The sequence below is a fragment of the Amphiura filiformis genome, chromosome 2 (assembly GCF_039555335.1).
Source record: "Amphiura filiformis chromosome 2, Afil_fr2py, whole genome shotgun sequence".
In the NCBI taxonomy this organism is placed as follows: Eukaryota; Metazoa; Echinodermata; class Ophiuroidea; order Amphilepidida; family Amphiuridae; genus Amphiura; species Amphiura filiformis.
Window position 1 is genome coordinate 78,480,740 of NC_092629.1, and position 18,980 is coordinate 78,499,719.

The 18,980-nt window shown below is 39.1% G+C and overlaps 2 protein-coding genes across 2 annotated transcripts in view; both read right to left on the bottom strand.

Moving 5' to 3' along the window:
- LOC140143595 (hyalin-like) overlaps positions 1-18,980 on the bottom strand; it is a 70,607-nt gene that overhangs the window by 32,759 nt on the left and 18,868 nt on the right. The window lies entirely within an intron of this gene.
- LOC140171991 (hyalin-like) lies at positions 1,607-16,602 on the bottom strand. Its single transcript, XM_072195342.1, has 9 exons — positions 16,368-16,602; positions 15,941-16,192; positions 11,349-11,600; positions 10,774-11,025; positions 10,338-10,589; positions 9,145-9,393; positions 7,920-8,171; positions 7,467-7,614; positions 1,607-1,712 (listed from the first exon to the last, which is right to left on the bottom strand). Exons 1-9 carry the CDS (start codon positions 16,600-16,602, stop codon positions 1,607-1,609), a joined length of 1,998 nt encoding a protein of 665 aa, XP_072051443.1.

The following is an 18,980-nucleotide window of genomic DNA, read 5'->3' on the forward strand; positions in this document are numbered from 1 at the left end:
TCACTGCGGGCTCGCCGATACGCTGCCCGGGTGTCCGCGGGGTCCCGTGATATTTTGTCACCAAAGTCAGTAAAACGGAATCTATTCACGCAATTACCCGATGTTGATTTGCGAGTCTCATGTCTTATACAGTGTCAGAATGAAGGACTGTGTAACATTACAATTAAACATTTTAACTTAGAACCAATGAAAATTGATGAGGTCCCGTATATTTCAGACCTTGAAGATTTTGGCTTATTACAAGTTGTTACTGGTTTGTATGCTTCTGGAATTCCTTCTGAAATACCTCCCCATGCTGTTCTATTTTGTACCACTGAAGAATAGCTATATATGTGTCACCTCTATCGAGTTATACCAAAATAAGTACCAACGTAATGACGATATGACGTCATAATGTAAGTACGCCCTCGCAAAATTGGGAAAACCTGGGTATGTACAAACTAGTCTTATAAGCCAAGAATTGTTGCTTTTTGCCGGATTTTTGGCCAATGAAGAAAGTAACTCAGAAATGTAATATCTATGTTGGTGGAGGATACCCATATCATGCATATTGATCAAAATTATATGTAAACACAGTGGGACAAGGCAACAAGGCAACAAATAAACACAAATCCCGATCGGCACACAACCCAACTTGAAAAAAGTAAGGGAATGTGCCGGCAAAGTAAGGGAATGCTCGGAAAATGATTAAGAATCAGTAATGATCTTCTTTACTTGTGTACTTACGTAATATTTGTTTGTGTGTATGTATACCTTGACTGCCTACATTATTATACCCAGTTTCAACCACCGTTTATCAGTGGGAGCTGGGAGCCTAATGGATAAGAATCCGACGTCTGGAGATCGGAAGGTTGTGGGTTCGAATCGCATACCGGCACATTCCCATACTTGTTTGAAGTTGGGTTGTGTGCCGGTCGGGATTTGTGTTTATTTGATGAATTGTTTAATTGTAACACTTTGGGTTGGTAAACTGTTCTATCTTTCTTTTCAAAACTATATGCCTGCATGGCCGTATATCTAAAATTATGAGACCTCTTCCAACAAATCCCGTAACATCTATTTTGAAATACACGTTTGAAGATATGGTACGAGTTGTCTTGGATTCTATCAATATGCAATTCTGTCATATACTGCTGTTACTTCACAATAAAATCAAAGTGACATTCTGATATTCGCGTATCAATGGTATCCAGGTTCAAATAAAAATTTCAAACCAGGCAGTTGTAAACTTTAAAACAAATACTTTTATTGATTTATAGTATGACTTCAATTCAGAAAAATCATGGATATACAATTAACATAGTTAACACAATTATAATCATAATTTTATACAACATTAGTATTTATAGTAATAATGTTCGAACTGATTCCAAAAGTTCAGCCATAGTCCTGACGATGAAAATATAATTATCATGACTTGTTTTCCTCAGCGAATCTTGCTAGCTGTAATATCCAGAAGTCGTTTTGCTTCTTGCGCTGTTTAGAATGTACAGCAACATATCAAAACATCTTGATGCTTCATGTGATACAAAAGTGTCCATCTAGCAAATTGTTCACATACACATAGAGATGAAATAAAAACTCAACTGACGGTCGGGTTTTTTTTCTAAACAATGGAATGCGGTTCTACCGCCGGTAACCGCGTGTCAACCGGCGGTCGAGTTTTGATTTCATCCCTCATGAGATCAAACAGTTCCTCCACAAAAGCCATGCTGCACATGTGGAAAGGTACGATGATGTTCCAAATTACAATGTGACATTATTATTCAGGTGCTTAGAAATATCTGAATGTAGCTATCTTACCTACACACACCTAAGCTGCCTATGATCATATTGGGGGAGTATTCAGGGTGCTTTTGGAAGAGGATGGATTTCAAGTACAACTTGGTAGACGCTTTCAGCATCCTGAAATTACCAGAGTCGTTGCCCGCTTTTACTTGAAAGGTTTACGGAATAATGCGATATTTTGTATATACATAAATATAATTCAAATAAAGAACGGTGGAATCTCATTTGCGAGCATACTTGGGACTTTTTAAAAAATGTTTACCCATTTTACTACTGTATATCGCTTTATAAGTTAAATGATTTCAGTGAACTCGTTGTGGACATAGCCAGTCCGTCTAGATAGATGTTCTCGTTCTTGGTCTTCCTCCTGTAATAAATTGTATGGTATAATGAGTGTTAATAACATGATAACAAATTAATGACCAATAATAAACTGTGCACGTTAAGTGTCAGAGCTATTCGAAAAGAGAAGGGGGACCATCCCCGGTTCTGATATCTGCAATCAATCCTAGGTTCCAGGATCGTGCATAGGCAAACTGTGCACGTTAAGCCCGTGCGACAATACTCAAATTGAGGTATGCACGTATATAGGAAGAAGAAGAAGAATGCGTTGATAATTAGGAAACAAAGCAAATAGACCAGGCTAGAACAGATGAAGGATTTCACTAAATGAGTACGGTATAACTTTCCTAACAGAGATATTTAAAAAAAAATAAAGGACTTAAAAATAAGTGAGTCCAAGACTTATGTAAGAAAGTGAACAATGCATACCAAGCTGCTAAATCAAAATAGGTCTTTTCAACTACTATTAAGGAAATCAAGTATCAAATTGCACACAGCGAAGAGCAAACAAGCATGGGTAAGTCCGGATTAAAATTTCGGATGTGAAAGACATAGGGAGAGAACATTATTAGGACATTTACAACTATGTGACAAAATGACAAAATATCCCATTAAACAGAATAAGTTATCAGTGGTGTTTAACAGTTACCAGATGGAATGGCACCTGCTTATGACTGCATAACAATGGAAGAGCTGAAAGCATATGGGTAAATAGCAATAAACATTCAAAATTGACACTGTGGTAAAATCTGGAATGTGGAGGTCTTCCGACTGGCTTGGGGAGGACCAAGGATGGCCGGCCAACTTTTGGAGGAAAGCTTGGCTGTGAAAACGCAGGGGCATGGGTCTGCAGTTTAAGAGGGGTGATGCTTTGTATAAATCTCCAATGTCGAATCATGAAGATAAGTGGAGAGATTCTGTCAGAGAGATCATGTAGGATCGACCACTGATCACCCTGAGACGAATGTCCGAGAGGCACCTAAAGAGGAAAAAGGGCCCATTTTGTTGATGCATTGAGTTTGAGGGGCGTTTAATTTGGTGTAGCAGGAAGGTGAAAGATGGGCTGTCACAGTGAACAGCGGTGGGTATGCATCGGGGCTAGTGTATACTCATAGCATAACGGGAACGCCTGATCAGCAGCTTTGCAGCTTTCACTTTGCGGATGATGTTGTACTTTTGACTGGTGGCGAAAGAGACCTGCGGTAGCTGGATGATGTGGTGCAGCTGAGCAGCTCCAATTTTGATAATTAACATCACGAAGACGGAGGTGCAGGTCGCCAACAAGAGACCACGGACTTGTGCATCAGCTTCGGTAGGTGGAACCCCGGGGGGCACTTCAATTTGAAATGGATATAGGTGTAGGGCTGGCGCTTTCGCACTAAGGGGCATTCGGTGAGAGCAACATGTAAAAATATGGGGTCATTGGGTGAGAGCATGATTTTTGGCATTCGGTGAGAGCAAAATGTAAAAAATATGGGGTCATTGGGTGAGAACATGACCTTTTTTTTAAATGGAATCTTTGGGTGAGAACCAAAACAGCGCCACAAAAACCTCGAAAATCGAATTTCTCGTTCTAAATGGCTTCAAATTTCTTTATTTGTTCAAAATAAGTAACAAAATCAGTGATAAATGAAAGTTGCTGTTCAAATTGAACTTGTAAGGGTCTTTGGGTGACAGATCAAATGGAAAAATAGGGGTCTTCGGGTGACAGAGCGCGGAGCGAGCATGTGTTCGTAAAAAAATATGGGGTCTTTGGGTGACAGCGCATGCTGAAAAAAGGGGTCTTAACAGCCCTACATACGCGTCACCTCCAAAGTTGAGTGCCCCCGGGGTGGAACTTCGGCAAGTGGACAGGTTCATATATCTTTGAGGCACTGAGCGTGCTCCGAACACATTCAAAATGGGATTGTGGATTGAAGGTATGTCGGGAGCAGTCCGATAGAATGACAAGAACAGAATTCTAAACCCGATCAGAATCTTTGTCCAAAACAGTTGCAGGAACCCTCAAAATGTATGCAACCTCTCTCGATCATCTATCTTGTAAAATAAATTTGTGCTTTTTAAATTTTTACTTTTCCTTTAAGGGGGTACTACACCCATTGCATTTTTTTTTTTTTTTGCATTTTGTGAAGAAATAAGAAAAAATGGACAAAGTGGTATGCAAAATGAAGGGGCAAATCTTCTCGTTATATTGGTGGCATCGGTATGAATGTAGCTTACATGCTTTTGAAGATAGAAGCCAAAAGGAGGTACATCACTCATGCTTTAAATTCACTTCATTTTGGAAAGCTTGCTATCAACGGATTTCGTTAAAATTTTGGATACGTGTTGCCAACGCATTAGAGAAATAATGTTGATATGTAAAATGGGAATAAGTGGTTCCTGATGGCTTCATGAACTTGGTGATTTTCAGAGCTCCACATCTATCAAAAACGAACTGGTTAAAATGCTTCTATTTTCAATGTTGAGCAATATTTTGTATTTGTAACTAGCGACATTATTTCACTGAAACTTACTTAAGCCATAGGTAACAGGTTACCACAACCATACTACAAAAAAAAAAAAAAAAATTGCATTTCTCGTCACCTATACCCACCATATTCAATAAGACTCGTAAGCTTAGATTTGCTAATTTTGGTAACTATTTTGTCGTTATTTTCTAATCCATTTCAACTAGGAACTCCAAAATTGATACAGTGATATAATATTTTAAGTGGATTCATATTTTTGTGTCTTACCTATCATTGTCGCTATCCAAGGCAAAAAAAAGCAAATATATTCCATAGAATTCTGCACTCGCCACGGTATCCGAATTTTGACACGCGAATTTTGACTACATCACCCGTGCGTTATAATTACTTTTATAACGAGCTGTCTCCGGGCTGGTTATAACCAGTTGCCGTGTTTTATGCATGTATATATTTAGGTATTTTTAAGCTCAAGAATTCTCGGCGTATGGGGCAATCCCAACACGGAGCCATGGAGTATGAAAAAAAAAATTGGACAAGCCAAGACGGGCCGGGGAAAGGAATTTGGGAAAATTGGGCAGATCGAAGGGGGGAAAGCGATATTTGGTGCACATTAAATGGGACACGACTGATTTTTGAATAACACGCACTTTTGGAAGTCACGTCACGGGTAGGCCTATGCCTACAGTATGACGCAGTAAAAATCATGAAAAATTTCCTGCATGTTATCCGGCACGCTACGTAGGCCCTACGCTCGCATTTAGACATTCCCATCTATACAATTTTAAAGGCCTATCCAGTAATCCCAGCAAAGTGTGAAAAATTAAAATTAATTATAATGTCTAAAAGTGAAGGATACCCCGGTAAGTCATTTAAATTGTCATTTGGTATTTTTGAAATGTAATATTTGGCACATAGGATCCTATCAGCAGTAGGCCAATTGATGTAGGTGGCCTATCATAGGCTTAGCTAGTAGGCCTAATCAGATTCGTGTAAAATGTCTGATGATTTTTTTCTCGGGATGAGATTTTGTCTTTAGTACTCGGTGTTTGGCTAATAAACCACTAATACTATAACAACAAACAGGGACAACAAAGGCGATTATGGCCGGGGAAGGGAAGGGGAATGCAAGAGGTAAGAAATTTCAGTTGGTAGGCCTACACCATTTGGAAATCCCCCAGTGAGCCCCTTATCATGCTTATTGAATATTTTAGTAGTGTTATAACCCCGGGCTAACTTTTATTTTTCCGTGTTATGTACGCCTAATTATTAAATTGCGGAATTGTAGGCCTATACTCGTGCTTTACACCGCTGATTCAGTTTATATTATCGCAACTCGCCATCTGGGGCGGTGAATTGCTTTCCCCATGCCAACAAATCTTTGCCCTCCCCACTTTGACATGCCAACCCCTCTATCGACATACCAAAACATTATCCCCCTACACCTACATGGCAGCCGGTATTCAGTTTTAGGCAGCAGGCCGAGAAGGGGCAAGCCGCAAGTTTTGGCACGTAGGCGAGTATATTATTGCAAAAGCCAAGTATTAATATACGGGTATAATAGGTCTACTATTATTTAATATGTTCACGTTCTCTACTTACTTTATTAGGGCCTACCATTTAAAATGTCTAAAATTGCGGAATTGTTAAAATGTCTTAAATTGCGGAATTGAGCAAATTTCTCATACGTCCAGTGCCGTAGGCCCATACATAAGGGGGGGGCAATGGGGAAGCTACCCCACCCCTGTGGGAAGTCCGCCCCCCTTGGATGCGGTCGCCCTGAAGAATTTTACTAGGGTCTTTTTGTACGTTTGAGCCTATTTTGTTTCGTCACAAATTCCCCCTTGAATGAGGGTTTCCCTTTCACTCCTTTGCCCCCCCCCCTTAAAAATTCCTAGCTACGCCCATGATCCCCCCCCCCCATGACGCCACTTCACGGGGAGGGAAGAGGCACAACATACATTTCTTGATTTTATCAGGGATTTTACCAAGAGAAGGTGCTAGGCATACATGCTCATGTTTGAATCTGGCAACACGAGAACTTTGAACTTCTGCGGTAGTCTTGTAGCCGTCCGGCCCTGTTCAGTTTTATACACGCATTTGAATAGGAATTGTTTTGTGCACTTACTTAATGTTTATGGAGCACATTTTCTTCATTAGTTTGTCAAGTTGATGTCAAATGTTCTATTCTATATTATTTGGCAATAGTGTTTTTTTGCCTACAGTATGTCCAAACATGGTCCAATGTTGTAATTTGTTGTTTTTGATCGCAAAGGTCGGATATTTTTATTCCCGATTTAACTGTGCCACCGCCGGAGGGCTTCGCAAGGGTGCAGAATTCGGCGAAAGTTTGACGGTAATTTTGCCTTTTTGACACTAAAACGCATTCGATCCTTAATTTTATTTCAACAAAATTTTGTTTTGATTTGATTAGGTAGCATAATGAGGCGGCTACCAACTTTTTTACCAAATCTTAAAGAATTATTACCGGGAATTATTCTCAAATGTCTGACCTGTGTATTTCCTGGTAATACAAATTGACGTGTCAGCCCTAGTAGGCAGGTCGTATTTTGGACCGGTAGCGAGTCTAATACGTACTGTATGTGAATATCGATGAATGTTAGAAACGGCAGAACCCGGTTGTGAAGAAGACTACGTGGATCGTATAAGCGTCCTTACCAACCAGCCAACTTTAAGACAAATGGGTGAAAAGGACACTCTTTCACGATGTTTTTCATATTTTTTTATTTCACATGATTCGTGCATATATCGCCTAGCTATATATGAAAAAATATTTTTGGACCAATCAAACCAATATATGGGTGTAGTACGCCCTTAAGTGCGCAAGTTAAGTCTCCTGATACGTACCGAAAATAAACAAGTCCGAGTACAACCAATATGATAGACACTATGACCAACAGCGACAGAACCAATGCTGCGTAAGATACTCCTGTTCCGCCACGCGAGTCTTCCGACTGTTGAAGACGGTTGACAGCACCGACATCTGGCGGATAATCTTAAAGAAATCGAATTTAATTATAATCTTTACACTACATACACCAACATTAATAGAAGACGTGCTTCCAAGTTTGAATGTGTGTATGGAGTATCTAAATAGAATAGAAGGATAATAACTGAAGTGACTGACCTCTGAGGACCACCTTCATCTATCTTGATAATATTAAAAGGGCAGTTGAAACTACTTGTGCTTGAGCTTTTCAAAACGCCCGAGATTAATAATGCTCTTTTAAATGTACCCCGAAGAGAGTTCGTGCACCACAAAAACTTTTAAAGAAAGAAAATGTTTTAACTTCGATTTACCTCCAGTAACAGCTACGGAAAACGAACATTTCTCCATGTTGTTGGCATTATCTCGGAAAATATATGATACAATCGTGGTTCCGATGGTAAAGAAGGTTCCTGAGACATGAGTTTGTATCAAGAGCATTACATAACCCGAGGCGTCTTCTGCTACAGGCTCGTCCCAACTGGCGATGGCTCCAAAAGAAACCTGGTCTATCTCCACCGTCATGTTACTTGGACAGAATAGGATAGTAGGCGGTCGAGAATCAGCTAAATGTGTGAAAGGTGTGAACATAATTGGGTTTACTCGGTCGGTCACTATTAACTTTATGTTACATGTATATTTATGGAAGTATTAGGGCCAACATTCAATCTTTGTTGACATGAAACTGGTCTCTTTTTAAAAGTGAGCTGGCTACCTATTTGTCTCATAATAAGAACTACATACGAGAGGTGATTTTGTTTGACATGATTGAGAAAGTGTTGTAAGTTTTCAGTCGCAACGATGTCGTCGGTCGTCCGTCAAAAATAGGTATATCTGGTTGACCAGATTTAAATTAAATCTTAATGTTAAAATAAATGAACAGTTTGGGGAATTATATATAATTTTTGTCACCAATGCAATTAGCAGTGCCCCTTAGAAAAATAGGTTATACTTATATGTGCCAAGCTGATATATCGCAAGCCCAAGTCTGATCATGTGAGCCTACTCTTTCTTAAGAGATCGTCATTGGCTACCAGTTCATGAGAGAATCAATTTCAAGACACTCACGCTTGTATACAAGTCCCTGTGTACTCTCCTCAGTACATTTCCAACTGTCTCACGGTCAAGAGTTCCATACATGCTATGAGTACTAGGTCCAGTGAGAGTGTTAATTTTATCATTCCTCGCACCAGGAAGTGTGCTGGGGATAGATCCTTTTCAGTGACTGCGCCAAGGTTTTGGAATGGCTTACCATCTATAAGAATGCCATCAGCCTGGACTCATTTAAGTCGATGATCAAAACTCACTTATTTCCGTAATTTTTGCTGCCATTGCTTTTTGTATTTTAGAATTTTTTGGTTTTATTTTCTCTTGCGCCTTGAATCTCTAGGCAAACGTGCATATAAATTCTTGTTGTTATGTTGTTATGCTATGATATTTCATTATGTGATATATTATTATACTGCTAATGTTATCACAAAAGTTCTTGCAGTATGTTGCTGCTGTTTTCATTTTTTTTAAATGACAGAAATTAGTTACCAGTGTTTACAACTACACTAAAGTTGCACCAAGCTACATTGCTAGTCCCGTCTATGTACTCATAACTAACATCCGTCAAGCCTAATGGGAAGTCATCTCCAGAATAATGACTCTGTTTGGACAACGTCACATTGCCTGAAATGTCTGAGGCTATCGGCTCTTTCCAATACACCGTCTTGCGTATGTTGCTTAGTTCAGTGACTGCAACCACGTCTCTAGGACACGCTTCTATCTTAGGAGGTGCTATCACTAGTAGAAATTTATAATGGGAATTCTTTCAAAGCGATGAGAATTGGACAAAAGTATGAGAATAATCCCAATCGGCATTGGAAGTCTGCAATGCATTGTGGGACAGTTTTTACAGTTTTGGGACACTTTGCCCTCTGACCTATTGGGAAAATTCAGACAAAATGGTTTTTGTGCGTACTAATTATAATCTAAAATGTTTTCCAAGAATAAAAACAAACCCAAAAAACATTATTATTGAATAAATTAATTATTTAAATAGTTTTTAATGATAGCATTATGACAATAATAAATTAATCAATAATAATTACAGTGATTTCTCCGATATGTCAGAGGTCAAAGTGTCCCAAAATAACCGGAAGTTACAATGGCGATTGGGCTTAATGAAAATTTCTCATTTCTATGAAGCTTTCTAATCCAAATTAATGAGAAATACTAATGACCTGTGACAGGTTGTTGACACGTTAAATGGTATTTCTCATTCATTTGGATGAAGAAGTTTCATGGAAATGAGAAAATTGTCCATTTTCATAGTTTTACCCAATTTTCATCGCTTTGAAAGAATTCTCATTTTAAATTTTCACTGGTGTATGTCAACTTTGAAATGGGAAGAAAACTAATCAAACGAATTTGTCATTTTATGTCATTCTTATGATGGCAAGCATGAACAATTGCTTATTCTTAATATAACTTATAGTTAAGAATCCCATCATGTCCATATTCTCATCTTTTCAAGTAACGAGGAATTATTGGTAAAAAAAATTATTGCTAAAATTTGCGTAAAGGATTGTCTTTAGACACTGTTAGATTACCCTTAGTCATTTAACATTGGGTTTGAGACAATATTAAATCGTTCCTGATGAAACTCGTACTTCTAAGGGGTAAATGATCTTATAAGTAAAAAGAAAGAATACTAGCGATCTGGTGATAGAGTATGAATTACTTACCAGCATTGATTTTGATTGAAAAAGTGCAAAATGCCATATTGTTAGTAGGGTCTGCAAAAATATAAAAGACAGTATTGGCACCAATCCCAAATCTTTCTCCCGATTGATGCGTCTTCACTAGCAATTTGACATTGCCTGATGCATCCATAGCAGAAGGTTCTTCCCAAGATACGGGTGCTGATATAGATCCTTCTTCAACTTTGCCGATGATATCAGATGGACAATTGGTTATTGTCGGGGCAACGGTATCCTCTTCAGATATACATAAACAAAATTATACATGTTAAAGCTATTAGCTTTTTAAAAAATGTTGTGGTAAATGGGTATTGTTTTTTTTATTGTTGTTGCTGCAGAAAGTTGCTGCAGTTGTTCATTACGCGAACACATGATGACGCGATTTAACAATGTCGTACAAAAAACAAACAAACAAACTTACCGGTATTCACGACTATACTAAAGTTGCACCAACCGGTATTGCCAGCCCCGTCGATATGCTCATAACTAACATCCGTCAAGCCTAATGGGAAGTTATCTCCAGAATAATGGCTCAGTTTGAACAACGTCACATTGCCTGAAATGTCTGAGGCTATCGGTTCTCTCCAATACACCGTCTCGCGTATATTGCCTAGTTCAGTGACTGCACTCATGTCTCTTGGACACGATTCTATTCTGGGAGGCGTTGTGTCAACTTTGAATAGAACGAAAAAAAATCCAATCAATTTCATGATAGTTCATCTCTAGCATTATAGCTGTTTTGTTATTTTGTTTAGTTATTGTTGTGTCCGCAAAACCTTGCTACTGATGTTGTAATGTATATATATTACTAGAACACGTAATGGAGCGATATAATAAAAGGCCGGTCGAGTCGGAACACGCTTTTTAATACGGAATAAATGCTAACCTCATCGTGACATCATCCAAGCAACAAAGTTCATTTCACATTGAAAAAGCGTTATCCGACGGATCTGCAGTCAACTATTCTGATAATGTTATATAAACAAAAATAATTACCAGTGTAAACTATTACACTAAAGTTGCACCAAGCAGTATTGCCAGTCCCGTCGATATACTCATAACTAACATCCGTCAAGCCTAATGGAACGTCATCTCCAGAATAATGGCTCTGTTTGGACAACGTCACATTGCCTGACAAGTCGGAGGCTATCGGTTCTGTCCAATACACCGTCTCGCGTATGTTGCCTAGTTCAGTGACTGCACTGATGTCTATAGGACACGATTCTATTCTGGGTGGTGTTGTGTCAACTTTGAAATAGAACGAAAAAAAATCCAATCAATTGAATACCTGAATACAAAACCCACAAGTCCATACTTTGGCCAAATTAGGTTAAGCATGGGAAATTGTTGGGAAATTGTTGCATATACAGCGTGTCCCAAAAGTAACTTAACATTGTGAAATTGCCATATCTCAAATATTTCCTACTTCATACCAAAATGGAGAACATATTCACATAGATTGATCTTTTAGAATTATTCTGATACCAAAAACAGCATTATTGATGACCCCTTGACCTTACTGTGCGACAGTATGTGTGTATTAAAGCAAAAGCAAGCTCATATGTTCTTTGTTCAAGCACATGAATGATGTGCTTCCCTGAACAATAAAGTTGGTTAAACTCACTGCACACGCTACATTTAGGTATGAACATTCATGGATTACATGGCCTAGCGTAAGCGTGACTGCTGTTTTAAATTGTCAAGGATATATTGACAATATTAAACTTTACTTTAAAACAGTTAGTGAAGATGAATTTCCTATAGATTAACGGATTCAGATCGCATGGTTCTTTGCCGAGACAAAGTCTTACAACCTCACTCAAGCAAAGTTTTAGAAACATTTTAATGTAAATTATGCACCCAGCCGAAATACAATCCAGCAACTAGTGCAGAAATTCCTATCAACTGGATCTGTTCATGATCTACCTCGGGCAGGACGTGGAAGAACAGGAAGATCGGCTACAAACATTTAAGTCATACGACGAGCGGTGGCAAAAAGCCCAAGACGATCAGTACGTTGCCTTTCAATGGAGAACAAAGAATTCTCAGAAAAGATCTTAAGCAGTTTCCATATAAAATCCAGATAAAACAGAAAATGAAGATTACGCATTGAAAACAAACAAACAATCAAACAAACACAGCAAAATTAAACAAAACATATTTTAAAACGATAACACGTTATATTGTGTTATCACGTCTCAAATGACAAGACTTTTTTTGCGTTTATAAAAGTGGGTTTTACGGTACGGTAGATATCCGTTAATTTTATGCCAAAGGGTCATGACCACATAGGCGTGTTTGCTATCATAACATTTCTAAAAGAAATATCTACATACTGTGCAATTTTTGTAACAACACTATTAACCCAATGCAAGTTATGGCAAATTCACAATGTTAAGTTACTTTTGGGACACCCGGTACATAGGCCTATCATATGTATAAAAGAACAACACAATCCACCCTCTCCGTGCGTCTATTGAGCATGTGAAATCCAAAACCCACACAAGTCCTTGGGTTTTTTACACATATTATAGTGCCCTCGCAAACAGGGCAAGATGGCTGATGTGCTAAATTGAGGTTATACGTCGTAACAACTGTGATGACGACATCTTACTCTTACTCTTACTCTTACTCCGTCGACTCTTGCTGTCGGGCATCAATGATGGCTCGCCATAACCGCCTGTCCTGCATGCTGGTCTCAATTTCTGCCACTGTGTATCCTGTGTCTTGTTGAAGCAGGTCCACAAAGGTCTTCTTGGGACGTCCTTTGGTTCGTTTTCCTTGGGTGGGCTTCCATGTTACCAGATCAGATGTAATCCTCCCTTTGGCTCTCTTACAGTGTCCCGCAAACCGTAGCCGTCTTGTGCTGATTTTTGAGGTCACAGGTGGAATGTCCCCATACAATTCCTTATTGGTTATATGCATTTTCCAGCTCACATTTAGTGCTGATCTTAACATTCTTGTATAGCAGCCATCCATTGCTTTGCCAATTTTCTTGGTAATGGTCCAGGTTTCACAACCATACAGCAGGACGCTTTCTACAGTAGCTTGGAATAGGTGTGTTTTGAGGTGTCTGGGTAGAGATGATTTCCAAATATTATTGAGCTTGTTACAAGCTTTCCATGCCACATTGCCTTTCTTACTCTGATGTCTTGCTCAGTACTCTTGACCCACGACCCCAAGTACTTGAAGTCTTTTACTTCTTCCAGGAAGCTGCCATCCTCGGTTTGGATTTCAACATCTGTTGAATGGTTGTACACCATGGTATGTGTTTTTTTCGCATTCATGTGTAATCCCACACGAAGTGCAGCGTTTTCTACATTTTTGAGCAGTTCCTGTGCTTGGTTGGCAGTATCAGATAGTAGCGCAATGTCGTCTGCGAAGTCAAGATCAGTTATGTTCAGTGGACCAACTCGCCGGCTTTTTCTAGGTTTTATAGTGAAGCCTAATCTCTCCTCCCTGCCGTCTATTGCAGATCTGAGGCAATAGTCTAGGACGATGATGAACAGATATGGTGCCAGCGTATCACCTTGTAACACACCTGCTAAAATTTCAAATTCATCTGTGTCACCATCTGGGGTCGTCACTTTAGCCTCTGTACCCTGGTAGGTGTCTTCAATTGCATTCACAATGATATCTAGGGTGCCATAAGCTTTCAAGATCTTGATCATTTTCCCTCTGTGGACGGTATCAAAGCTTTTTGAAATCAATAAATGTTACCACTGCAGAGAGGTTCTTTTCTTCAATGCCCTCAATAATCCTTCTCAAGGCAAGAATCTGCCCAGTGGTCGATCTCTTTTCTCTAAAGCCACATTGATTCTGTCTGAGCTTATCATCAAGGTGTGGTCTGATCCTGTTCAAGAGCATCCTGTTGAATGTTTTAGCAACTATTGAGCTTAGGCTGATTCCCCTGTAGTTGGCTGTTAGGCTGAGATCGCCGCTCTTAGGTACTGGGATGAGGTTCAAGATGGACCACTGGTTAGGTTTCTGTCGGTTTAGTAGTACTTGATTGCAAAAATCAAGTATGATTATGTCAATATTGCATCTCTTGATCACCTCTGGTGGAATACCATCTTCTCCATAACTCTTGCCTTCCTTAATAGCCATCTTTGCTTTCTGGTATTCCTCCATATCAAAAGCATCTGTTCTGATGGGTAGTTCATGAAATATAGTTGGTATATCCTCATTTTCCATTGTCACTTGTGGTGGATTCCTAGTAGGTTCTTGAAATGGTCATGCCATTTCTTCAGTCTTTCTTCTTTTGTTGTCATCCTTTAGTCTTCCACTCCTTGCCTTTTTCCTACCACTAACACAATTGATGATACCCCATGCTAGTTTATGTCTGTGGTTCAGATTGGCCTCTTCATATTCCTTCAACTTGTTCTCTATGAACTCCCTATTTGCTCTTTCATATGCCTGGTCTAGTTCATCCTTGCTCTGCTCAAATTCTAAATGAGTATCTTTGGTATTCTCTTTGACGTGTCTCTTGTTGACTTCTGTTAGGTGTTGTCTAGCTTGTTCTACTCTTGAGTCAAAGCAAAGTGCTTTTCTTTGCTTCTTTGGCAGTTTAGGCATTACTTTTTCAGCAGCCTCCTTGTTGGCCTGAATCAGGTAATTATACTTTTGTGTTTGGTCTGCACAATTATCATCAGATAAAACAGAATATCTGTTTTTAATCTCCAGAGTATACCTGTCCTGACGTTCAGGGTCTGTTGCTAGTTTGGCCCAATCATATTTCACTCTCTTTGAAGGTGATTTGTTGTTGGCTCTTAGACTGAGTCGGATGTTTGCAGTCACTATCCTATGATCTGAACCTGTGCTTGCGAAAGAGTTGTAGGCTTGTGTATTAATTACACAATTTTTCCACTTCTTCCTGATTAAAACATAATCCAGTTGTGCTCTGAATCCACTCGGCAGCACACATGTCCAAAGTTTTGACTTCTTCTTCTGAAATGTGGTATTGGTGATGATAAGGTTGTTCTCCTGTGCAAACTCAAGTAGGAAGTCTCCGTTTCTGTTTGTGTTTTGTGGTGAAAAACGCAGAAATGAAGCTGAATGGGCAGAGAACAAGAAAAAAGACTGAGAGCAAAGGGTAAAGAATACACTTACTATGTGATTCAAAACACCACCCAAGTCCGGCATACAAAATGACCCCTCACGAAGTCCCCGAAATCCTAACCGTCATACCTAATACAGTTTAACGCACTCATTTGCATGTAAAACTTGCCCTATGTACCAGGTAAATCTAACTGAAGGAATTAAAATGATACATGTTTTTTTTGGTTCCTCACAATCATTTTCCATGGACTTGGTGGGTTTTTAATTCATGTATTCAATTATAATTTCACGATACTTCATCTCCAGTATTATATTTGTCCCAGCTGGTATTAACTGTTTACCAGTTGCTTAGCATGTGTTTGTGATGAAATCCGTCTATCGTTTAATTGTTGGAGTTGGTAGGAAATGTATAATAGTGCACTTGATATCAATGACAATATAGAAGCTTTGCTGTTTCGACACTGTACTTCATTTTGAAGAATAAAGGGTCATGCAAGCAAAAAAAAATAAAAATTTGAGGTACAACTTACTAGAAGTGAATTTGATTGAAAAAGTGCAAAATGCCATATTTCTTGAAGAGTCCGCAAAAATATACATAACAGTATTGGCGCCAATCGCAAATCGCTCTCCTGATTGATGAGTCTTCACTAGCAATGTGACATTGTCTGAGGCATCCATAGCAGAAGGTTCTCTCCATGATACGGGTGAGGACACAGATCCTTCTTCAACTTCGACGATGATATCAGATGGACAATTGGTTATTGTAGGGGCCCCGGTATCCTCTGCAGATATACCAAAAACATACATGCTACGAAGTTTAACAATATAATGGTAAATGGGTACAGGTGTTGTGTTAGATAATGTCCACAATACATTGCTACTGATGTTGTAATTTATATTACTAGAACACATGATGGAGCGATTTTAAAATAGTGTTATACAAAAAGAAATAATTACCGGTATTAACAATTGCACTAAAGTTGCACCAAGCAGTATTGCCAGTCCCGTCGATGAACTTATAACTAACATCAGTCAAGCCCAATGGGAAGTCATCTCCAGAATAATGGCTCTGTCTCGACAACGTCACATTGCCTGAAATATCTGATGCTATCGGTTCTGTCCAATACACCGTCTTACGTGTGCTGCCTAGCTCTGTGACTGCACTCACGTCTCTAGGACACACACCTATCATGGGAGGTGTTGTATCAACTTTAAAACAGGACGAAAATTAATCAAATCAAATGTCATTTTTATGGTAACTCATCTCCTAAAATCATTTTGATGGCAAGCGTGAACTACGTACCAATATTGTTAAAAAGGCCGTCATTGGTATTATGTTTAATGTTACGAGGACTTGGTAAATAAAACAACAGAAACCGTTTTACTTGAAAAAAACGACTGGAAAATGACTTTGAGATCAATATTGCACATAGGCTCTATATAAATGTGAAAAGAATCCAATGTCTATATAAGTCCCTCTTATATCTATTTACGTTTTACCTCATATCAAAATATAATACACTGGTAGGGATTGTACATTGAGATTACATAGAGATTCATCAGTCGATGCTCCCAAGGGGTGTGGGGGTGAAGAGTTTTGTAACATAGTGTCATTTCCCGACCCATCAACCAGGGGGGTGACAATGGTAGAAACAACAGAATGGTGATGAGGCATGTAATGCCTACAGTTCTCCCCAGTGTCAAGGAATGTAATTTGTTCGCAAGTTACAAGCCCCGTCAATTCCAAACATTTCCCATAGAGCGGGGAGGGAACTACTTGTACGACGTATATTGCATAATGAAATATGGTGGGTTTTTTTTTAATTGTGATACTACATATAAACGTACCTCCTTTGACCGTCACAGTGAAGTTGCATTTATCATAATTAAGAGATCCATCTTTAAATGTGTATTCAACAACAGTATCTCCGATGGAGAATAGCTGCCCTGGGAAATGTGTCGACTGGATGTCAACAAATCCTGACAGATCCGTGACTGATGGAGTAGCCCAATAGATAGACACTCCTATTGAACCTTGTTCCGTTGATGCCTGGATGTCGCGTGGACAGCTAAGAATTCTCGGTGGAGTACGGTCGACTTTAAAAGCAGAATGAAACGGTGTATGTAAAATAATGTCAGAATATATGTCGATGTTTTGAAAAATAAACAAATAAATAAATATTGGTATTTGTACAGCGCTTTCCACGTGCATCAAAGCGTTTTACATTTCTTCCGCTGTCGTTAGAACAAGTATGTCAGCTTTCATACAATGCTCAAGGCATGCTCATACCTTTGGGCGGCGCTCAATCTACAATATTTATAACAGCTCCCCATTTCACCCCTGGGTAGAGAGAGGCAAGTGGGGTTAAGCGCCTTGCTCAAGTGCACAACACGATGGCACCACTGGGGCTCGAACTCGCAATCCTCCGATTACAAGGCAGAGCCCGTACCCCTGCGCCACCGTGCCTACGTTTTGTACTCGTTTTGCCCGTGCGATGCACACGGTAGTTTAATATCATCAGATCAATATTTGCCGTGGCAAAAGTTGGGAATAGGACACAAAACGCCGTTCAAAAGGTAATTGCTTGCGCGGAAAATAACTACGCAGAATCGAACAGCGCGGAATCGAAAAACTAAAATTCACTGCGGAAACCAAAAACAAAACATGTGTCGCAACAACAACAAAATGCGCGGGAAATTTCGGACTATATACTGGGATTTAATCTACTACTGTTGTATAGTTTTATTTCATTCAATATTGTCACATTTGTTTTTTCTGTTTTATCATACAATTTTCTCTCATCTCGACGGAAAAAGTTCATGTACAAATCACCTTTAAAATAGCTCACCTCCATTCCCTAGTATTTGAAATACACAAGTTGCAATGTTGTTAGATGGATCATCAAAAAGGTAAATTACAGTAGTTGTTCCAACGCCAAACAATTCCCCAGATGAGTGAGTCTTGGCAAGCAAGGTGACATTTCCGGATTCATCTGAAGCAGACGGTTCTGTCCAGTTCACAACAGTACCAGTTGATCCGATTTCAACATCGGTAACGATATCTGATGGACAGTGTAGTATTCGTGGCTTAATGGTATCCACTTTAAAGATAACGCAACGAAAGGAACTAATTTGATAATCACTAGTCTATAAAATGAACACAATTTCTTACCATGTTTGAATTTTTACTCTCTCCACACGGGTGTCGACTGCAGACGACAAGTTTCAAAAAAAATTTATTCACAAATTTCAGAATTGTACATTTTCATGACCATATTTGGAATCAGAATGAAAATGCATTAAAATGAGTACAAACAAGCCCAGTATTGGTTCAGTGGTTCTTCAGATAGCTCTTGATATTTTGGGAAAATATCATAAAACTTGGGAGTTTTTATATTGAAATCCATGGCCAGCACACAGTGCATAAGAACAACAAAACATTTATTGCAATATCACTCAAGCTCACCTAGAGTTAGCTCAATGTCAAAATCGCACGATGCTGAATTTCCGCTCTCATCTGCAAATAAGTAGGTGATCCGGGTCTTTCCGGGCTTGAAATAATCACCGGAT

Excerpts from the sequence above, each read along its gene's own strand:
- LOC140171991 (XM_072195342.1), bottom strand. The coding sequence starts at position 16,602 with ATGATAGGTGTGTGTCCTAGAGACGTGAGTGCAGTCACAGAGCTAGGC. Across the intron at positions 8,172-9,144 it reads TAGTGTAGTTGTAAACACTG|CTGATTCTCGACCGCCTACT; the intron begins GTAACTAATTTC and ends TCACACATTTAG. Across the intron at positions 1,713-7,466 it reads CTCGGACTTGTTTATTTTCG|CATGGCTTTTGTGGAGGAAC; the intron begins GTACGTATCAGG and ends CCACATGTGCAG.